The 19,481-nt window shown below is 39.5% G+C and overlaps 2 protein-coding genes across 3 annotated transcripts in view; one reads left to right on the top strand and one right to left on the bottom strand.

The window, feature by feature from the left end:
• Cenpp (centromere protein P) overlaps positions 1-19,481 on the top strand; it is a 177,467-nt gene that overhangs the window by 113,653 nt on the left and 44,333 nt on the right. The gene's annotated exons all lie outside the window — the stretch shown is intronic.
• Positions 1-19,481, bottom strand: part of Ecm2 (extracellular matrix protein 2) — a 32,252-nt gene that overhangs the window by 6,919 nt on the left and 5,852 nt on the right. The window contains exons 2-8 of one of the 2 annotated variants that reach the window (XM_029468184.2): positions 15,475-15,620; positions 13,515-13,819; positions 10,048-10,236; positions 7,501-7,980; positions 5,520-5,635; positions 3,944-4,079; positions 695-852 (exon numbers count right to left, since the gene is read on the bottom strand). In XM_029468184.2, the coding sequence (XP_029324044.1) occupies positions 695-852; positions 3,944-4,079; positions 5,520-5,635; positions 7,501-7,980; positions 10,048-10,236; positions 13,515-13,791 (1,356 nt within the window). In that variant the 5' untranslated portion in view covers positions 13,792-13,819; positions 15,475-15,620. The remainder of the gene's footprint in view (positions 1-694; positions 853-3,943; positions 4,080-5,519; positions 5,636-7,500; positions 7,981-10,047; positions 10,237-13,514; positions 13,820-15,474; positions 15,621-19,481) is intronic. The other variant, XM_021179809.2, reaches the window with a different exon arrangement.

Below are 19,481 nucleotides of genomic sequence, written 5' to 3' on the forward strand. Positions count from 1 at the left end.
GATGAACAGTATTGTGGATATGTAAGCAGAATAAACCCTTTCCTCTTCAAGTTTCTTTGGTCATGGTGTTTTGTTGCAGCAACAGAAACCCTAACTAGGACAGGGGATAAGCAGTTAAACTTGGTTATTCTGGTTTAGGATAATTTAGTCTCTTCTCCACCAAGAACTGTCATCATTGCCATTTTTATTTTAGGTTCATCTACTACTCAGATGACAATTAATTCTGTACATAGAACAAGAGCTTTTTTGGGTTTCATATATATTACAGTAGTTTTCTAATATACATTTGTTTGGGAGCCAGCAAAATAGCTTAGTGTAGGTAATAAATGCTTGCCACACAAGACTAGTGGGCTGAATTTGAGCCCAAAAATCCTTGGTGGAAAAGAAAAAACCAACTTCCAAATGTGCTCTGACATGCACATCTACTTTGTGGTGTGTACATGCCTATACTCATGTATCTCTCTCCCTCTCGCTCTCCCCCTCCCACACACAAAACAATAATAATAACATTTAAAGGATATATTTATCTTGTATGTTTCTGTAATACATTTAATGTTAGAAGAACAGTGTAATGGCACACACAGTTCCAGTAGTCAGGAGGCTGAAGCAGGAGAATCATGATTTCAAGGCCAGCTTGGCCTACATAGTGAGGTCCTGTCTCACAAAACAGAAGTTAGAAGAAAGATATCAGTACCTCAATAGAAGCTGGAAGACCTTGTGGTATGATTCTAAATTTGTTTCTTCCCAGACGTAGATATGATAGACTTTCCAAAGATTTGAAAGCTAGAGGGTTGACATTGATTTCACTGAGATTGTTTCCTTCCAGTTCTAAAGTGACAAGTTGATTTAAGTCTAGAAAAATAAAATAATCCAAATATTAAAACATGCTGTTTGGGCTGATGGTGTAGCTCAGCAGCAGAGCACTTGCTAAGGACCTAGGTTAGAGCCCTGGCACTGCAGAAGGAAGAAACAGTAAAAATGGGAAAGAAACCATTTGAAAAAATTTGGAGATTTGTAATTTCTTCATCTTTGTTTCTCCTATAAATCCTTTTCCCGAGTATTATATACATGACTTCTGCACACTTCTACAGGAAAAGCAGCTGCATGGAACGGTGACTAGAGAATAGTGGCTATTAGAGGCATCACTCAAGAAAGACTATGTCATAGCACTGCTAGCTCCCATCCACAGCAGCAAAACTCACCAAACACAAGGAGCCAAGCAGCTTCCCAAGACAAGGGATATCCAGCATCCCAGGTGCCAGTACACAGCAGGAGTGAGAACCCACGCCACCAGCAAGGACCAAGAGATTTCTTATATGAGAGAGCAGAAAAGATCTTAGTTTCTGCTCACCAGCATGGAGATGTGCTTGATGTGTAGAGATAAGATGGCTGTTCCACCCAGGACTACAAACCAACACTCTTGAAATACCAAGTGTTTATGTGAGAGAGACAAAGTGTACTGAGAAGCTATCCTGGGGATATATGAGGGAAAAATGTCAGCATAGTAAATATATCATAATACATGCCTGGAAAGCTGAGGTAGAAAGATCTAAGTTCAAGGCCAGCCTGGACTATACAGTGAGACCCTGCCAAAGAACCAAAATTCTGTAATTTATGTTTTATTGTTTATCATTTTAATAGCAGGCCTAGGAATGTAAACTCAGCCTATTTATATGCTTGTTCTAAATTCTGTTTTCTTTTCAGTCTAACAGAGCAGTTAGAAATTAAAGTTTCCAGTGTCCTTTCCATATGACAAAACCCATCAAAATCTGTGTTTATTAATGTTTTGCATGTGCACATTCAAATCCATCTGGAGACTGAGTATTTCCATAGCTATGTAATTCTCACATTTGGCAGTTCTCATCACTGCTGTTCTTTTCTCATCAATGGAAGAGTTTTTTTCCTATGAGGTTTTTTGGAAGCTAACGGAAGTAATACTTGGGTTGTTTATTCCATTATATGCTCTCTCTCAATATTGCCTAATAACTAGGGTTCAACTCAAGTAAGCAAAGTATTAGGCACTATACTTCAATAGCAATGCTAGATTGTGAAAGAGAATCAGGCAGTCCTATCCTAAAGAAATTCATCTTTAATTCAGCTAGGATTTGTACAGAGTGAAATATGATGATACTGCTGTGCAGTTGTGGTTCAACAACTTCAGCTGCTATCACTGGAGAAAGAACAAGAGTCCATCCACTCCAGCAGGTATAAGCACACCTTACTGACTTTTCCATCAGAAAGCCCAGCTGTGCTGACAGCATGGGATATGGAATCCGCAGGGCTTCAACTTACACTCAGGACAGAGCTGCCAGGGCTGCTACTGTGAGCTTCCTAGCCCCATTGTTTAATAGCACCTCTGCCTTATACACAGTGCATGTTCATTCCGTCTTTACATAGTTTCTATATACTTGGATTGAGGTTCCAGCTTACAGAAAATTAAGTAGCATTGCATATGGACACAGGAAGTCACCTAAATTCATGGTGCTCAGAGAGTATTAGTGCAGCTCTTCAGATATTAACGGCTTGTAAGAGAGTTCCTGTGCTGTGATGCACACCTGGCATCATTAAGAACTTTTAAGATTAGGGAGGCAGGTTTTTTTATTTGTTTTAAAGAATATTGAAAGGACAGTAGGAGGGCTGGAGAGATGGCTCAGCAGTTAAGACCACTGACTGCTCTTCTGAAGGTCCTGAGTTCAAATCCAGAAACCACATGGTGGCTAACAACCATCCATAATGAGATCTGACACTCTCTTCTGGTATGTCTGAAGACAGCAGCAGTGTACTCATAAATAAAATAAATAAATCTTTAAAAAAAAAAAAGACAATAGAAGACTTAATTTTTTTGGTTAAGTGACTAAAGTTATTTTATTAACTTAATGGTGAAATAATCTGAAATTTTCTATTTATGCATTAGCAATACTGTAAATCAATTTCTATAGGACAATAAAAGAATGGTTATAAAATGTATCATTTAAAGAATGTTGGTGTGGGCCACCAAAAAAAAAAAAAGTCAATGAAATGCTACAATACTCTACTATACTGTAGTCCAGAGCCTAGCTTAACTGTCACCAGAGAAGCCAATGGGAACAGATGCAGAGAGTCACAGCCAAACATTAAGCGGAGCTCAGGGAGTCCTGTGGAAGAGGGAGAGGAAGGATTGTAGGAACCAGAGGGATCAAGGACACCACAAGAACATGGCCCACAGAATCAACTAAGCAGGAGTCATAGGGGCTCACAGAGACTGAACCAACAATCAGAGAGCCTATATGGATCTGACCTAGGTCTCAGTATATATGTTATGGTTGTGTAGCTTGGCCTTCTTGTGGAACTCCTAACAGCGAGGGTGGAGGGGGTCTCTGAATCTTTTGCCTGCTTTTGGGACCCTTTTCCTCCTACCCTGTTGCCTCATCCACCCTTAATATGAGGGGAGGTGCCTAGTCTTATTGCAACTTGATATGTCATATTTGGTTGATATCCCTGGGAGGCCTGCCCTTTCTAAAGGGCAAAGGAGGCAGAGTGGATCTGGAAGAGGAGAGGTGGACAGGAAAGAGGGGAAACTTTGGTCAGGATGTATTATATGAGAGAATAATTAAAGAAAAAAAAGTTCATCTGGGAAAATGGCCCAATAGGTAAAGTGCTTGTTGTTTCAAGAATGAGTACCTGAGTTTACATCCCCAACATGCTGGTAAAAGCTCCATGTTGCAGGACATGCCTAAGATCCCAGCTCTAGAAAGCAGAAACAAAAGGATCCTGTGGATTTATTGTATAAGCCAATTGCCAAGTCCAGGTTCAGTGAGAGACCTTTACCTCAAAACAACAACAAAACAAAACAGAAAAAAAGAAAATGATAGAGCAAGACACCTGACATCATTCACCTGTGATTTCCAAAGCCATCACTAGTGCACCACCCCACCCCCACCCCCACCCCACACGACTTAAATACCTGATAAACTTTTCTCATCGATAGTCTGGAGATTGTTGTCATTTATTTTAAGTTCTTCTAGTGTAGATGGTAAGTCTGAAGGAATATGTACCAAATTATTTCCATCCATGTTCAGACGCATTAACTTCTTCAAAGACTTAAAAGACAAATCTCAAAGTTACCATTTCCCAGTCACAGTTATTTCATAATATTTTCCATATAACAGTCAGTATTATGTTGTAAGGCCTGAGAGTTTACCTTCTTAGCAAAAACAGAATTAACTGCAGTAATTTAAATCTGTTGTGAATGATAATAACTAATTGTAAGGTATTTGTAAAGTTCAGTTTCCTATTTTCACTAATATTTATGGTAGAAAATTATAAAATAGTACTATTTAGGTGGGTAGAGATGGAGGAAGGTTCTGGAAGGACTTGGAGGGAGCAGAGTATGATCAAAATATATTAAAATTTAAATTTTGTTTTAGACAAAAATATAATAAAAATTTCAAAACCATATGCTTGTATATGATTGCCCAAACAACTGATTTTTGAACAGTATGTCTCCATGTCTATAATTGCATGCTCATTGCAGGCCTATCCTGCACCACCAAATGGGCATGGAATGATTGATATCTACAGGGATCATGTCTTAAGTTTCACTAGGACAAAGAGCCCCAAACCAGGAAGCAGATAATCTATGACATTTCTCTTACTCAATTATAGGATAAATCTATGACCCTCTATGCCAACTGTTATTGGATCAGAAGGAAAGAGAATATGAAGCAGGTACTGGGGAGTCCCCTCATCTGCCTGTCTCGACTCCCAGAGAACTAGGAAAGAGGCCAGTCATTTGTTTCAAGGGCAGATCAAGGGCCTTGGATATTATTCAACAGGTGAAAATTTAACCTAATGACATACAGTGTGCTTTACTTAAAACTTTAACACACATAAAATATGTGTTCTCATTTATGCACACCAACTTTTCCTCTCTATTTTTTCACCTGAAATTCCTTGAGCTTTCAGTATTTTCTCATTTTGCAAAAGAATTGTTCAGTCAAACCTGTTTTCTTCAAAGGTTACCTTTGAATATTTGCTGTCCTTTCTCTTCCACTCTGTTCCCTCGTCTATCTAGTGCTGGTTTTCATACGCGTGAATGCTTTTTTTTTTAAAACTTTCCCTGCCAAAATATTTTCCACCATAATCAGTCCACTGTGCAAAACTAAGAAAGCTTCATTTTACTGGCCTAACCATTTTAATAGAGGCTCTAGATAAACTCACCCTTATTACTTACTGGACAGTTCTTTCATGCTGAGAGACCAGATTCCAGTGAATCTTGCCCTACTAAAAAGAAGCTAGTCCTTAGATTCAAAACATTAGTTATGTCTGATCTTACTGTTACCGTCATCTCATAAGGTTAACACTTGTAAAGCAACAAATGTAATAGAGAGAGAAGCAGCCATAACTTAAGGACATCAGAGAAGAAACTTAATGTAGAAGAAAATTAGCAATAAAAGCCTTTCTGCTTATTTTTTTTCCTTCCCCACCTCCAACCACAGCCAATAGGAGTCATATTGTCACATACTAATGGAAGTATGTACCTTGAATACTTTTGGGCCTATGCCCGAAGAAGTGATATTATTTCTGCTCAGATCAAGTCTTTCCAAATTTGGTAATCCATTAAATGCTTCATCCGGAATGGAGATGATCGAATTCCCTAGGATGTACAGTAGTTGTATTAGACACACACATATATAGACATGTACATATATACTCATATGTGTGTGCATGTCTCTGTATATATGAATGGTAAGAGAAAGCTTTATATTGAAAAGTAGAGCAATATTTAGAACAAGGACAGAAAATATATAAACAAATGCACACTTGGAAAAAAATAACAAGATTGGAATGGGACAGCCAAAAGTGTGTCTGGGTCAGGACCTCATGATTGAGATAAAGCTGCTAAAACTAACCAGCTGTCTCTTGGGAAGGGATAGTAGCATTGTGAATTCACAACAAAGATGTGTTTCTGTGAGGCTAGACAGAGACTGACTGCTTCCTTCATATTTTTCCATTGCCATGTCTATGGACTTGGAAACGTGATGCTGTATATATCCAAGAAATCAGTGAAAATTCCTCAGTGTCTGTGAGCATGTTTCCTCTCTGTATAAGAAGCTTAGGGAAATCCTATCTCATATACCCCACCATATCTGATAGTATTCCTTTCTGTCTTCAAGCCAAAGGATCCTACATCTTTCTATTTTATGTACTTGTGTCTTAACATTTGTCTAAGTACAGTCATCAATGGTTTAAAACATCTTCTTGTAAAACAATGACTGCATAACCCTATATGGGTATTCCTTTGACTTCAGTCTTTCACTGAGTTTCTGTAAGGCAGAGGGTACCTGTCACATAGGCCCATGGGAGAAGACTTTGCCAGGTATGCAGCTTCTTTCAGTGATTTTACATGAAAATCTATTGTCAAAGAGGCCATGACACCAACAGTATCCCATTGCAAACTTCCATTCCTGCACATATGTCTTGGGCCCATCCAGATCTCCTCACCTCTGCATCCTAAGGGAATCTCTGCCATGGTATCCCTATAAGCCAGGCACTCACACAAATGAGATGCTAATACTCAGAACATCCTCCAGTAGCCTGATAGAAATATAGGCAAAAGGTCTGGATACTACATTCTCGTTGGAATGGCTAAAGGAAAGAAAGCAACTGCTGATACCCTCTGCTGAGGTTGTAGAATAGCTTCTTGTGACAGTGGAACAGCCAACTTAAAAAGTGTTGGATAGTTTCTTTAAAAAAAAAAAATGTGTAATGAGAAATGAAGGTATAGGCCACCACAAACATCAGTATGTGGATGTTTTAGCAGTTATAGACAAAATTGCCTTAAACTAAACTAAAAAAAAAATCATTCTCTGGCTGATTTATATAATAGGGCACTGCTAAGAAACAAAGGAACAAACTAGTGGTTTTGTTTGTTTGTTTGTTTGTTTTTGTTTGTTTGTTTGTTTTTGGAGACAGGGTTTCTCTGTATAGCCCTGGCTGTCCTGGAACTCAGAAATCCGCCTGCCTCTGCCTCCCAAGTGCTGGGATTAAAGGCGTGCACCACCACCGCCCGGCCAAACTAGTGATTTTTAAAGCATTAAAAGTCTAACTGCAAGGCTATTTTCTGTGTGATTCAATTTAGTAAAACTCAGAAATCAAATTAATGAACATGGAAAACAGGTCAGTTTCATGGTGGCCAGAAACTGAAGGACATGAAGATATGAGGAATTTGTGGAAATAATGGAAATATTTTTTTATCTGAACTGTGGTGGTGATCACATTTGTAAAAACGTATAGAACTATACATTATAAATAAGTTTTATAATGCAGACAAAGTGTACCCCATTAAAGCTGACTTTTTTTTAATCACCATTTGATTTGATTGTAATGTGTGACCATCTCTGCTGCACAGGTGATCTGTATGAAGATGATAAAATTAGTCCCTAGTAAGTTAAAGCAACATTCATATGGCAGTAAAATTCACACTTATATCTGAGCATGGAGTAAGCCATCATCTCTTACCAACCAACTCCAGGTTTGTTACTTCTGGTGCTGTTATTGGTGGGATCTCAGTGAAGTCTGCATGAACGCAGCTGATAGTCCTGTAGGACAGGGAACAGCTTCTGGGCAGGCGTGGCCTGCCTCTTGGGGTTCCAGGAATTAACCGGGAGGACATTCTGAACACATCTCCTCTTATAGCATCCTCCTCTTCCTCCTCTCCTTCCCTCTCAGTCTCCTCCTTGCTGTCCTCTTCCTCCCTTCTTCCATGGTAGAGTGGTTGATGTGCTGACCTCCCTTCTTTCTCCGGCCTCAGTTTTCTCTCAGTTCTTTCCCCATCGCCATGGAGCTTAGTAGGCACTGAGGTCTCTTTCTTGTGCTCCTTGTGTCCTTTAGCTACCTCTTCATCCTCCTCAGATTGGAGAGCTTCTTTTATGGCTGTTTGGTCCATTTCCATCTGAGGTGGCGGCACTTGCTTGTGAAGTTTGTTAATGGATTCTTGTTCTGAAGAATCACCAGAAAACTCAGTTTTATCATGTAGTTTCCTACTAGTGAGTAGAGAGTAGGAGGCTAGTGATCACAGAAGGATGGCGTAATGGAGGCAAGTTGATGATGTTAATGAATGGGAAAGTCATAATGAGAATTAGGTTAGTAAATGTTATTCCCTCTGTGTGCTTGACGTCTGTGTAGAGATGAAGCAGTTGGAGTGAGTGAACTGTAACTATTTCTGTGTTGTAGGATTTGCTGCAGACGTGGGGTTTTGGTGTCTATGAGCCTTAATGTTGTTTTTGTACTAAATAATGTAATATGATTTTCACAAAAATATGATACTACTTGATAACCTAAAGAGGGAATAATATTGCCACACAATACAAAATAGAAAGCAGTTTTATTATGAGGCTTTGATACCATTAGATAGTATACCATTATAATAGATACTGTACAGATCTTTGACAGACAGTAGAGAAGATCTAGTCTGCATGCAGTTTCTTTGAGTGAAGAGTTCTAAAGAGAAATGGGTTCATAGTGTATAGGCTTTCTTCCATCAACATTTATAAATTGATCTAATCATCTCCCTACTTTTAATTGATAATCATATAAGAACTAGCTCTGAAAAAAAAACATAGAAATAAAGTTATTTGAAGAAGTTACTGTGATTTCATTCAGTATGTGTTATAAAGTCTGAAGATTTGTTTTTTTACACCCATACCAAAACATTCCAAAGAAGAGGGGGAAATTAATAAGTAGAAGCCAAAGATATCATATTTAAGCATTAAGTCCTTTCTGTGTCCAGGATTATTTCTCTAAAATAACTACATTTCAAGACTTTAGATCTTTTGAAAAAATGTCTAAGAATCTCTGAATCTTGCCTATAAGCCTACTATGTTACTTCAAAGAATCAGTTTCAACAAGCACACCTTCTAACATTTTTTAAGAAAACTATAATACTTCAGGCCAGGCCTAGTGGTGCATGTTTTTAATCCCAGCCCTTCTGTACTGACAGAAGCAGAGGCAGGGGAATTTCTGTGAATTTGAGGCTAACCTGCTCTAACATAGCACATTCCAGGCCAGAGAATCTGTCTCAAAAGAAAGTACAGGGCTGGAGAGATGGCTCAGTAGTTAAAGAGCACTGACTGCTCTTCCAGAGGTCCTGAGTTCAATTCCCAGCAACCACATGGTGGCTCAAAACCATCTGTAATGGGATCTGATGCCCTCTTCTGGTGTGCCTGAAGGCAGCTACAGTGTACTCATACTTTGAATGAATGAATGAATGAATAGAAATTACAGTGCCTCAGTGAAATAACTAATAGCATGAAGCAAAGTACAATTTCTGAAGTTCCTCCTGGCTTGATATTGACAAGAGAAAATGTCCCTATCAGTCTGTACCTGTCAAGTTATTTAACATGGTTTATTTTCATAAGTCACTAGCTAAACTTTCTTCCAGGAGGCCTAAGCCAACCTCCAGAGGGCACACACATTTGTTCAGGAACAAGTCTCATTTGAGAACAGATCAGTACACATCCAACGAAACCCATGCTGTGATCTCCAATAGAGAAGTGCCACCCAAGCAGACTAAACCAAGCCCCAGTCCACACTTCTGTATTTTGCTGGGACTCCTCAGACCACTACTGGATTCCTGTGCTTCCTGTGGGAGATGCATGGGAAGAGCCAGGAGGGTTGAAGCTTTGTTTGCTCTGGTTATAAACCACTCCTTTGTTCTCATGATAGTGATTAGTATATTCCTGACAAGCTTGATTAAATAGGATGGTGCATATATATAAGTCAGAGTTTACTATAGTAATTCTATCACTGTGTCTCTAAAGCCTTGTAAGATTCACACATGAACAGGTTCAACCTGACTTGGTCTGAGAATTAGAACCCTAGAAACACATCTATTTCTGTACCCCAAATACATTTTCCTAGATCTATCTGTTTATCAGCACTGAGCTACATTTTAAGTGCCTTGATGACTACATTTATAATAATTTACACCTTAATGTAATGATGAGATAGAAATAAATAGAAGCTAAAGACTAAATTATCCATGATACTTTGTTTTATATTGTATACCAGCATCAGAGCAGATGGGACAGCACTCTCCTTCTGGTTTAATGGTGTAGGGGCACGCCTTGGGGTGGCACTCAGTTTCATCACAAAGCACTCTTCCATTTGAGCAGAGGCAGGTGGTGCAGGGCTCAGGAGACCAGACAGCTTTGTTGTACATGATCATGCCCTTTACAAAGCAGTGTCCTTTCTTTCCTAGAAGAGAAAAGGGACTATTTGTTTGTTTGTTGTTTGTTTGTTTGTGACAGAATTTCTATTATGTAGCCTGGCTGGCCTGGAACTCACTGTGTAGACCAGGCTGGCCTCAAACTCACAAGAAATCCATCTGCTCCTCTGCCCCTCTTCCTCTCTGTCTTCTGAGTGCTAGGATTAAAGGAGTGCACAACCATGATTACAAGATTATCTGAATCCCTGAGTGGATAAAAATATAGTGCAAGGTCTAACAGATACAACCAGCTGAGAATACAGATCTGTCTGCAGCCATGCATCAGTTAAATGCCTGACAGATTTGCTGTTTGAAATGCTTTTCATTGGCTCTTTCTCTTTGCTGCTGAGTGATCTCCTCCTAGTAACTGAGCATTGTTTGAATTTCCTATCTTCTGACAAGATAGGCTAAGTTGTGTCATAGGAAAAACAACCATCAGAACCCAACCATTTCTCATTTTCTTAAAGTTATATGATCTTGACATGCTGGGGCTCAGCGTGGGTGTGGTCACTCTGCAACAAACAGCATGCTTCCTCTAGCAGACTCCCAAATTGCCCAGGAGTGAAAATACAAGTTTACAAATCATGGTTGAGTTCTATGTGGGTTTAATTCTCCTGGCACAGTAAGTCGTATGGCCACACCAAAATTCAGGAGAGGCAACAGTGTAGCTCTGTCCCAGAACAGAATGGCGAGAGCACTAATGAGTGCACAGCTCACCCTTTGGATTAGGCACACAGAGAAAGATAAAACAGCATGCTTCTTCAGTCTGCTCAGCAAGACAGGAAGCCCTGTGGGGTTTGTTTTGTTACTGCATTTTGAAATAAAATGCACACACCAAAATGATCAACCTTTTACATTTACTTTATTGTGTGAGTGATGCATGTAGGTACACACTGTAGAAGCCAAAGAAAACTTGCTGGTGGTCAATTCTGCTATTAGCTGTAGTACAATACTATGGCTATAGTTTATGTCAGTGATTTTAAACAGTGGACTGTGGTCTAACAACAGTGAAGTGAATGTGATGTGTGTAAATATAGTAAAAACAAAGCATGGGCCGTGAGCTGTCTGAGCAGATTGCGGCACCTACTGTCTATCATGACAGACCCTGATTTCAATCCCCAGGACTCAAAGTGGAAGGAGAGCTGACTTCAGGAGATTGGCCTCTGGCCTCTGCACAGCTAGCTGTCAGAAGCACATAAGAGGAGTGGGCAGTGGTGCACTCCTTTAATCCCAGCAGTCAGAAGGCAGAAGCAGGGAGATCTCCAAGTCCAAGGCCAGCCTGGTCTACAGATCTAGTTCCAGGACGGCCAGCGCTACACAGAGAAACCCTGTTTCAAAACTACCCCTTTACAATAAAAAAATAAGTAAAAATAAATTTTAAAAAACACACATGAAAAAAGTAAATTAGAATCTTAAATATTTTTCAAGTACTTTAAGACTACTGGAAAACATTTTTAGACAATTTGGAAATGTTTAGTGCATTTTCTATTCTCTTACTGATACCAACTTGTAGTTTTTGGTGGTGGTGGTATGTTTTGTGTTTTAATTTAAGTCAGTGAGTTGTACCTGTTTGGTCCCAACTAAGAAAGCAGAGGCAGGAGGACTGTGGGATCTAGAAGTTTAAGACCAGCTAAGCAACATGAAACACATCTCAGAAAAAAAAAAAAAGTAGATCAGATCCATATATGAGAATGGGTGATAATTTGTCTTTCTGACATACTAGGATTAAAGCAGTGTGAAACAGCACACTCACTTGTCACCTGTGCACATCAAGGTATGAGGGCAACACCAGGTAGCTTCCTCTGTCTGAACCCAGAGTTCACCAGTTGACCCTCCTGCCTTGCCAGCATCTGGAGATCTGCCCATCTTCACCCCAATATAAAATGTCCTCACTATAAGAATTTTCATATGTGTACATGTTTTGCCTGCATGTATATATGTGCATCACATGTATAAAGTACCCTCAAAAGTCAGAAGAAGACATCAGAGCCTCTAAAACTAGAGTTATACATTGTTGTTAACTACTTCATGGGTACTAGGGACTGAACCTTGTTTTTATAAAAAAAAATCAAGGGCTCTTAACCACTGAGCCATCTCTCCAGCCCCTAAGTATCTTTTTTTAATAAATAAAATAGTCCGTTATATAAAAAGTTATGTTTGTGCCAACAAGGATGGCTCAGTGGGTAAATTGCTTGCTGTGGAAGGAGAAAATTGACTTCTTAGGGCATTGTCTGACCTTTACATGTGTGCTTTGGCATGTGGCACCCACACATACAAATATCATATATACACAAGTAATAAAAATTTAAATATTAAGTATGTGAAATCAAATTATGCATGTTAGTTTGGGGGCTTTTCATTTCCTTTTATAGTTTAAGTAGCTTTCAGTTAATTGTGATGATGTCTTTATTATTCCTTAGCGCTTTCTGGAAACATGTTATTTAGGTTTTTAGCAAATATAGCCTAATTTCCCTTTTTTCCATATAATTTTGTTATTTCTGTTAACTTCATGAAAGAATAATTAAGAGTTATGAAATAAGGGTGTGGTGATATTTTATTCTATATTTCAAGGTTTTCTTTAATGGTAATATACCTATATTATGTTTGCATTTTTTCTTCCAAACTTAGAAAATCACTAATCATTAAATACTAGTTTCAAAAAATAATTTCTTGAGATCATTGGCAGAATTTCCAGTCTTTTCATCCTTTAAAAAGTCAGTATTCTGTATAAAATAAATTTAGTGGATTTCATTCCATTTTTGCTTAACAAAACTTTATCTTGAAAATATTTAAATAGAAGCCAGGCATGGGGTGGTGGCGCATGCCTTTAATACCAGCACTCGGGAAGCAAAGGCAGGTGGATCTCTTGAGTTTAAGACCAGCCTGGTCTACAAAGCAAGTTTCAGGACAGCCAGGGCTATACAGAGAAACCTGGCTCAAAAAAGCAAAAAGCAAACAAACAATTAAATAGCCCTGGGTCAAAGTTATTTGATTGCTTCCACTCTAGATAATGTCTTAATAAGTGAAAGGCATTTTACTAACTGACATGTACATTGTTTGTGTTGTGAATATGATCACTTGATAATTTTTGTTTCATAATGGGAAAGAAGACTTTTTCCAATAATTTTGTATAAGTATGTTCCTTGAATACTTTTTACAGTTATTTTTAATTTTGTGTTTACATATCAGAAGGTAGCATAAAAATTTATTCTATTTTCCTATATAGTTTAGCTCATGGAGACATTTTCTCCCTCACACATTCTCTTACCTGGTAAAACACTGTAACTTGATTCTACTCCAAGATTACTTAGAAGTGATTCTATGTTTTCTTCCACACTGTAATCAGAGTTGGCAGTGGGTAGTCTAGCATCTGGAGCAGCAGTGGTTTGCTGAACTTCAAGCTGCCTGTTGGCTCTGAGATGGAATGAAGAGCTTTTCCTGAGTCTTCTCTGATGCATCCTTCTCCTTTGCCTCCTAGTACCTCGTTCACAATCAGTTTGAAGAGCAATAAGCAGAATGAAACAAAACAACACTGCTAGCTTCATGCTTGATTTTTTTTTCCACCAAGAACTTCTAAAAGGAAACAAAATTTAAAGTTGTTAGTAACTCCATTCTTACTTCCAGAAGTTGGCTTTGTTGTCTTTGAGGAGCAGCAGCGGTGTGATGTGTGGTCTGGATCCTGCAGTTTATTGCTGAGTCAAAGTTGGAATATCTGTCTCTCTAGACCAAGCTTGAGCCAGGTTTTTCTATAAAGGGTCAAATAGTAAATATCTAACCCTTTATGGATTATTTTTCTGTCTTAGCTATTTAGTTTTACTATTGTGGTCTGGAATCATCCATAGGTGTTTGGTGACTGTGACTGTGTTCCAGTAAAATTACAGGAAATGGCAATACCCACAGCAACAAACCCCCTGGACCCCCAAGTACTAGACTTTGATCAGTCTCTGTCTCCTAGGGTGCTCTATGGTTATCACCCACACCTCTTCTGACACTTTCACCACTTATTTTCTTTGCTGGGGAGCAATGCATGGTTCTCCTTCATAAAAGTAGCTATGAAACAGCACACTTGCTTGTGCACCTGTGCATATCAAAGCAAGAGGTCAACACCAGGTGACTTCCTCACTCTGAACCCAGAGGTCACTGGTTGACCTTCCTGGCTTGCCAGCATCTAGAGATCTGCCTGTCTCCACTCCAACCCCACCCAGCACTACAGTTACAGCCGTGATATTGAAATCATCTTGATTTTACAGTAAGCTCTTTACCCACTGAGCCATTTCTCCAGCCCTGAACTTTTCTTATTTTTAAGGAGAGTGAAGCTTTCCATGTGGAGGAGTGTTCATACAGGCACATGGGCATCAGAGGACCACCTCAGTGTCCTCCTCAGAAATGCTGTTCACTTTCTTTGCTACAAGGTCTTTCATTGTTCTCAGACTTAACAATTAGGCCAGACTGTCTAGCCACTGGGTATCAGGGAGCCTTAGGTCCCCACCTCTATTACTCCAGTTACATATCATTGTATCTTGTTTCTGTGGGCTCTGGAATTCTAACTCACGAAGTCCTCATACTTTAGAAGGCAGAGGTTTACCAAACAAGCCATCGCTGCAGCACCAGGAGGAGTAATTTCAAGAATAGTTCAGTTCCCTGTGTGTAATGAGACTGAAAAAATGTATTTGAGACTATGTTTTTAGGCACTTTTGATCTGGCAACAACACTGGGGGCCAGATAGTCTGGTGCAGGAGCCATAGGCTAAGGATCATGGACAGGAAAAGAATCGCCTCCACAGCAACCACAGGGCTGCACCCAGATGGTTCAAAATCAGCTACACCGTCCAGGCAGGGCTGGCACCGTTTCCACAGGTTCTCAGGTCAGCAAGCAGCTTTCTTTAGTGCTCCCCTTCAGCTTGACCTGAAAGCCCTCCAGAGCCCACTGCTCAAGTCACCTTGTTTCAGTGTTCCAGAGATAAGGGGCCCCTGCACCAAGCCTAACATCCATTCCTTATGAAAATTCACTGATGTAGTAGTAGGGTACTTGTTTCATATAGTAATTGTCATCCGTGGGAAGCTCACAGTAAACATTATTCACAGTGAAATATTGTTTTCTCATAAAGATCTAGAACAGCATCTCTCTCACCACTTCTGCCACTGCTCTGCTGGATTTTCTAGCCAGTGTCATGACATAATACCAGGAAACAAAGGACACCCAAGGGCTCCAGGAAGCTGTTACTCTACCTTTCAATAAAACTTTGACTGCCTTTTAAAAATCCAGACTGAGAACTTTCACCTTTGCAGTTCCTAGTATCATTTAAAATCTTCAAGTTCCACCGTTGAAATTTTATTAAAATCTAAATGAAGCTCCAGCAAAATTGGCGGTAGGCCTAAAAAGAAAAGTGTGTTAGGCAAAGTAAGGCCAGGCTTCAGTGACTGCTTCCCAAGTTTCAGATTGTGAAATTAGGCAGGTATTGTATACACTTTCCTTTAAAAAATCTGTTCATGGCTGGGCGTGGTGGCACACGCCTTTAGTCCCAGCACTTGGGAGGCAGAGGTAGGCAGATTTCTGAGTTTGAGGCCAGCCTGGTCTACAAAGTGAGTTCCAGGACAGCCAGAGCTACACAGAGAAACCCTGTCTTGAAAAACCAAAAAAAAAAAAAAAAAAAAAAAAAAAAATCTGTTCATTATAGAAGTTTTCAGGCATAGTCAAAAGTAGAAAATATTCCATGAACCACCAAACTGTTGCCCTGCTTCAACAAGTAGCCTCAAGTTTCCACTTCATCTCCCTCCCACCCTCCCTCCCTCCCTTGCTTATACAGTCACTTTCTGGCAGGAGTTTTGCTGAAATCTACTGCATGATGAAATTTTACCTTGAATACTTCACTAGGTGTCTGATTAGATCATATTTTGTTTAGTGTTTACATAACCACCTTATAATATTCTGCTAAAGTGCCAGCGACCCTTTATCATCTTATATTCTTTTTGTCAGTAGATCAGTTTCTAATTTTCTAAGGAATCTTCAGATTGATTTCCAGAGTGGTTGATGCCCATACACTTGTCATAATCCAGTTCTGATTCTGCCATGCTGTTTTGGTAAAAATTCGCCAGCTGAACCAGGTGTGGTAGCACACATCTGTAATCTAGTCAGGTATAGGACAGTCAAAAGTAGAGGTCAGCCTGGATGACAAGATTCCATTGTAGCATAAAATTCTAGCTTATGGTAGAAAGAGCCTCTCCGGAGACAGCTATTCCAGACTCCTGTCAGCGTGCACTTCTTGGCATTCACAATAGTGTCTGCGTTTGGTGACTGTATATGGGATGGATCCCAAGGTGGGCAGTCTCTGGATGGCCTTTCCTTCAGTCTCTGCTCCACGCTTTGTCTCCGTATTGCTCCCGTGAGTATTTTGTTTTCCCTTCTAAGAAGGACCGAAGCACCCACACTTTGGTCTTCCTTCTTGTTGAGCTTCATGTGGTCTGTGAATTATATCTTGGGTATTCTGAGCTTTTTGACCTATTTCCACTTATCAGTGACTGCATATCATGTGTGTTCTTTTGTGATTGGGTTACATCACTCAGGATGATATTTTCTAGTTCCATCCATTTGCCTAAGAATTTCATGAATTCATTGTTTTTAATAGCTGAGTAGTACTCCATTGTGTAAATGTACCACATTTTCTGTATCCATTCCTCTGTTGAAAGACATCTGGGTTCTTTCCATCTTTTGGCTATTATAAATAAGGCTGCTGTAAACATAGTGGAGCATATGTCCTTGTTATATATTGGAGCATCTTTTGGGTATATACCCAGGAGTGGTATAGCTGGCTCCTCAAGTAGTACTATGTCCAATTTTCTGAGGAACCGCCAGACTGATTTCCAGAGTGGTTGTACCAGCTTTCAATCCCACCAGCAATGGAGGAGTGTTCCTCTTTCTCCACATCCTCACCAGTATCTGAACTTTAGTCACTCTGACTGGTATAAGGTGGAATCTCAGGGTTGTTTTTATTTGCATTTCCCTGATGACTAAGGATGTTGAGCATTTCTTTAGGTGCTTCTCCACCATTTGAATTCACTCAGTTGAGAATTCTTTGTTTAGCTCTGTACTCCATTTTTAATAGGGTTATTTGATTGTCTGGAGTCTAATTTGTCGAGTTCTTTGTGTATTTTCGATATTAGCCCTCTATCGGATGTAGGATTGATAAAGATCTTTTTTCCAATCTGTTGGTTGCCGTTTTGTCCTATGGACAGTGTCCTTTGCCTTACAAAACCTTTGCAATTTTATGAAGTCTCATTTGTCAATTCTTGATCTTAGAGCATAAGCCATTGGAGTTCTGTTCAGGAAATTTCCCCCTGTGCCCATGTATTTGAAGCTCTTCCCCCATTTTCTCCTCTCCTCCTCTTCCTCTTCCTTTTTTTTTTTTTGTTTTTTTTTTTTGTTTTTTGTTTTTTGTTTTTCGAGACAAGGTTTCTCTGTGTAGCTCTGGCTGTCCTGGAACTCACTTTGTAGACCAGGCTGGCCTCAAACTCAGAAATCCACCTGCCTCTGCCTCCCGAGTGCTGGGAGTAAAGGTGTGCACCACTGCTGCCCAGGTTCTTCTATTAGTTTCAATGTATCTGGTTTTATGAGGAGGTCCTTGATGCCCTTGGACTTGAGCTTTGTTCAAGGAGATAAGAATGGGTCGATTTTCGTTCATTCTACATGCTGACTGCCAGTTGAACCAGCACTTATTTCAAAAAGGCAAAAGAAGGGCTTGTGTGATGGTTCAGCATGTTAAGGCGCTGCCAAAAGCCTAACCATCTGAGTTCCATCCTTGTAACCCACATGGGAGAAGGAGAGAAAATACTCCCAAAAGTTGTTCCTCTACCTCTACATGTGCTCTGTGGCATTATGTGCATGCATGTTCACATGTACACATAATAAATACATAAATAAAAATTTTTTAATTAAAAATTACATTATAAAATGAGAAACTGGTGACATGTAAAATCTTATAGTTTCACTGAAACACAGCATGCTTGTTTACTTATGTATTGTTGTGGCTTTGTACCACAAGCCAAGATCACACCTGAAAAATAGAAAATAATTTCTACTCAAGAGCATAACTTCTCCATTCAAAGCTTAAAGCAATGCCTCTGAATTGGGGATTTGTCCTCCAAGGGACAGATAGCAATGTCTGGAGACATTTTCAGTCATTATAGTTAGGAGCGGCTCTACAAGGATCTAGTATACAGAGGCAAGGGGTGCTGCTCATCACCCTGCGAATACAGCCTTCCAGAGCAAAGAGTAAGATGAGCATGTTGGGGATACTGGAGCTGATTCATTATCCTGTTTTGAATATCTGTCAGGTATAGCAGTACTGTGAGTTTCATTGTCCATATCAAGTATGTGGCTCTTATATTCCCAAGTGTTTATTCTCCTCCCTTCATTCTGATATTTATTTCCCTATTTGTGGCTATTGAACCCAAGATCCTTCACATCCTAGGTAACCACTCTGCTCCTGAGCTGACACCTCCAACCTTTTCTTCAGTTTGAGATAGTGTCATTAAGTTACCAATACGGCCTCGAACTTGAAGTCCTCCAGCTTCAGGCTCCACAGCATTTCTGTTGTGTTGAGGTGACATTTCTGTTCCCTAGCATTCTACACAGGTCAAGTGCTGCTTCACTGTATGCAGCTCTCTTTGACCCTCTGATGACTCTCTCCATGTCCACTAACAGAGGATTCTTATGTCTTCTGCCCTCACCACCTGTATCCATACAGCACTGTTGGAAAGTTCTTCCTTTGGCGAAGCTTGTCCACACAATAGCCCATAAGAGATTGAAGATGAAAAACATGTCCACAGTTTTTCAATTCATATTTTAATCAGTGCTTTTAAAATAAATTTACATTTGTAAAAATGATACCTGATTTGAAAAACCAAAATGGTACACAAGTCTGTGCAACTGCACAGACAAGTACACAAATATTTGTTTCAGGGACCAAAGAATAACTCTTTGGGGCTTTGAGGTACACGTCTATGTTACAGCATCTCAGCTTTTCTCTTATGGACCCAGAGTGATGCTCAATACCATCAGAATGGGAGCCAAACAATGTTCTGATAGTGCTGTGTTCAGAAAACAGAATTTGTTATGTGGGCCATGATTTTCCAGCTCCAAATTCAGTATATCCTTTATGACTCCTTCTAACTACATATGCTTACATATACATTTAAATGTCACACATATAAATTAAATAAGTATTTACATAAATGGG

Source organism: Mus caroli, unplaced genomic scaffold (assembly GCF_978045245.1).
Source record: "Mus caroli unplaced genomic scaffold, Mus_caroli_1 scaffold_15, whole genome shotgun sequence".
Classification (NCBI taxonomy): Eukaryota; Metazoa; Chordata; class Mammalia; order Rodentia; family Muridae; genus Mus; species Mus caroli.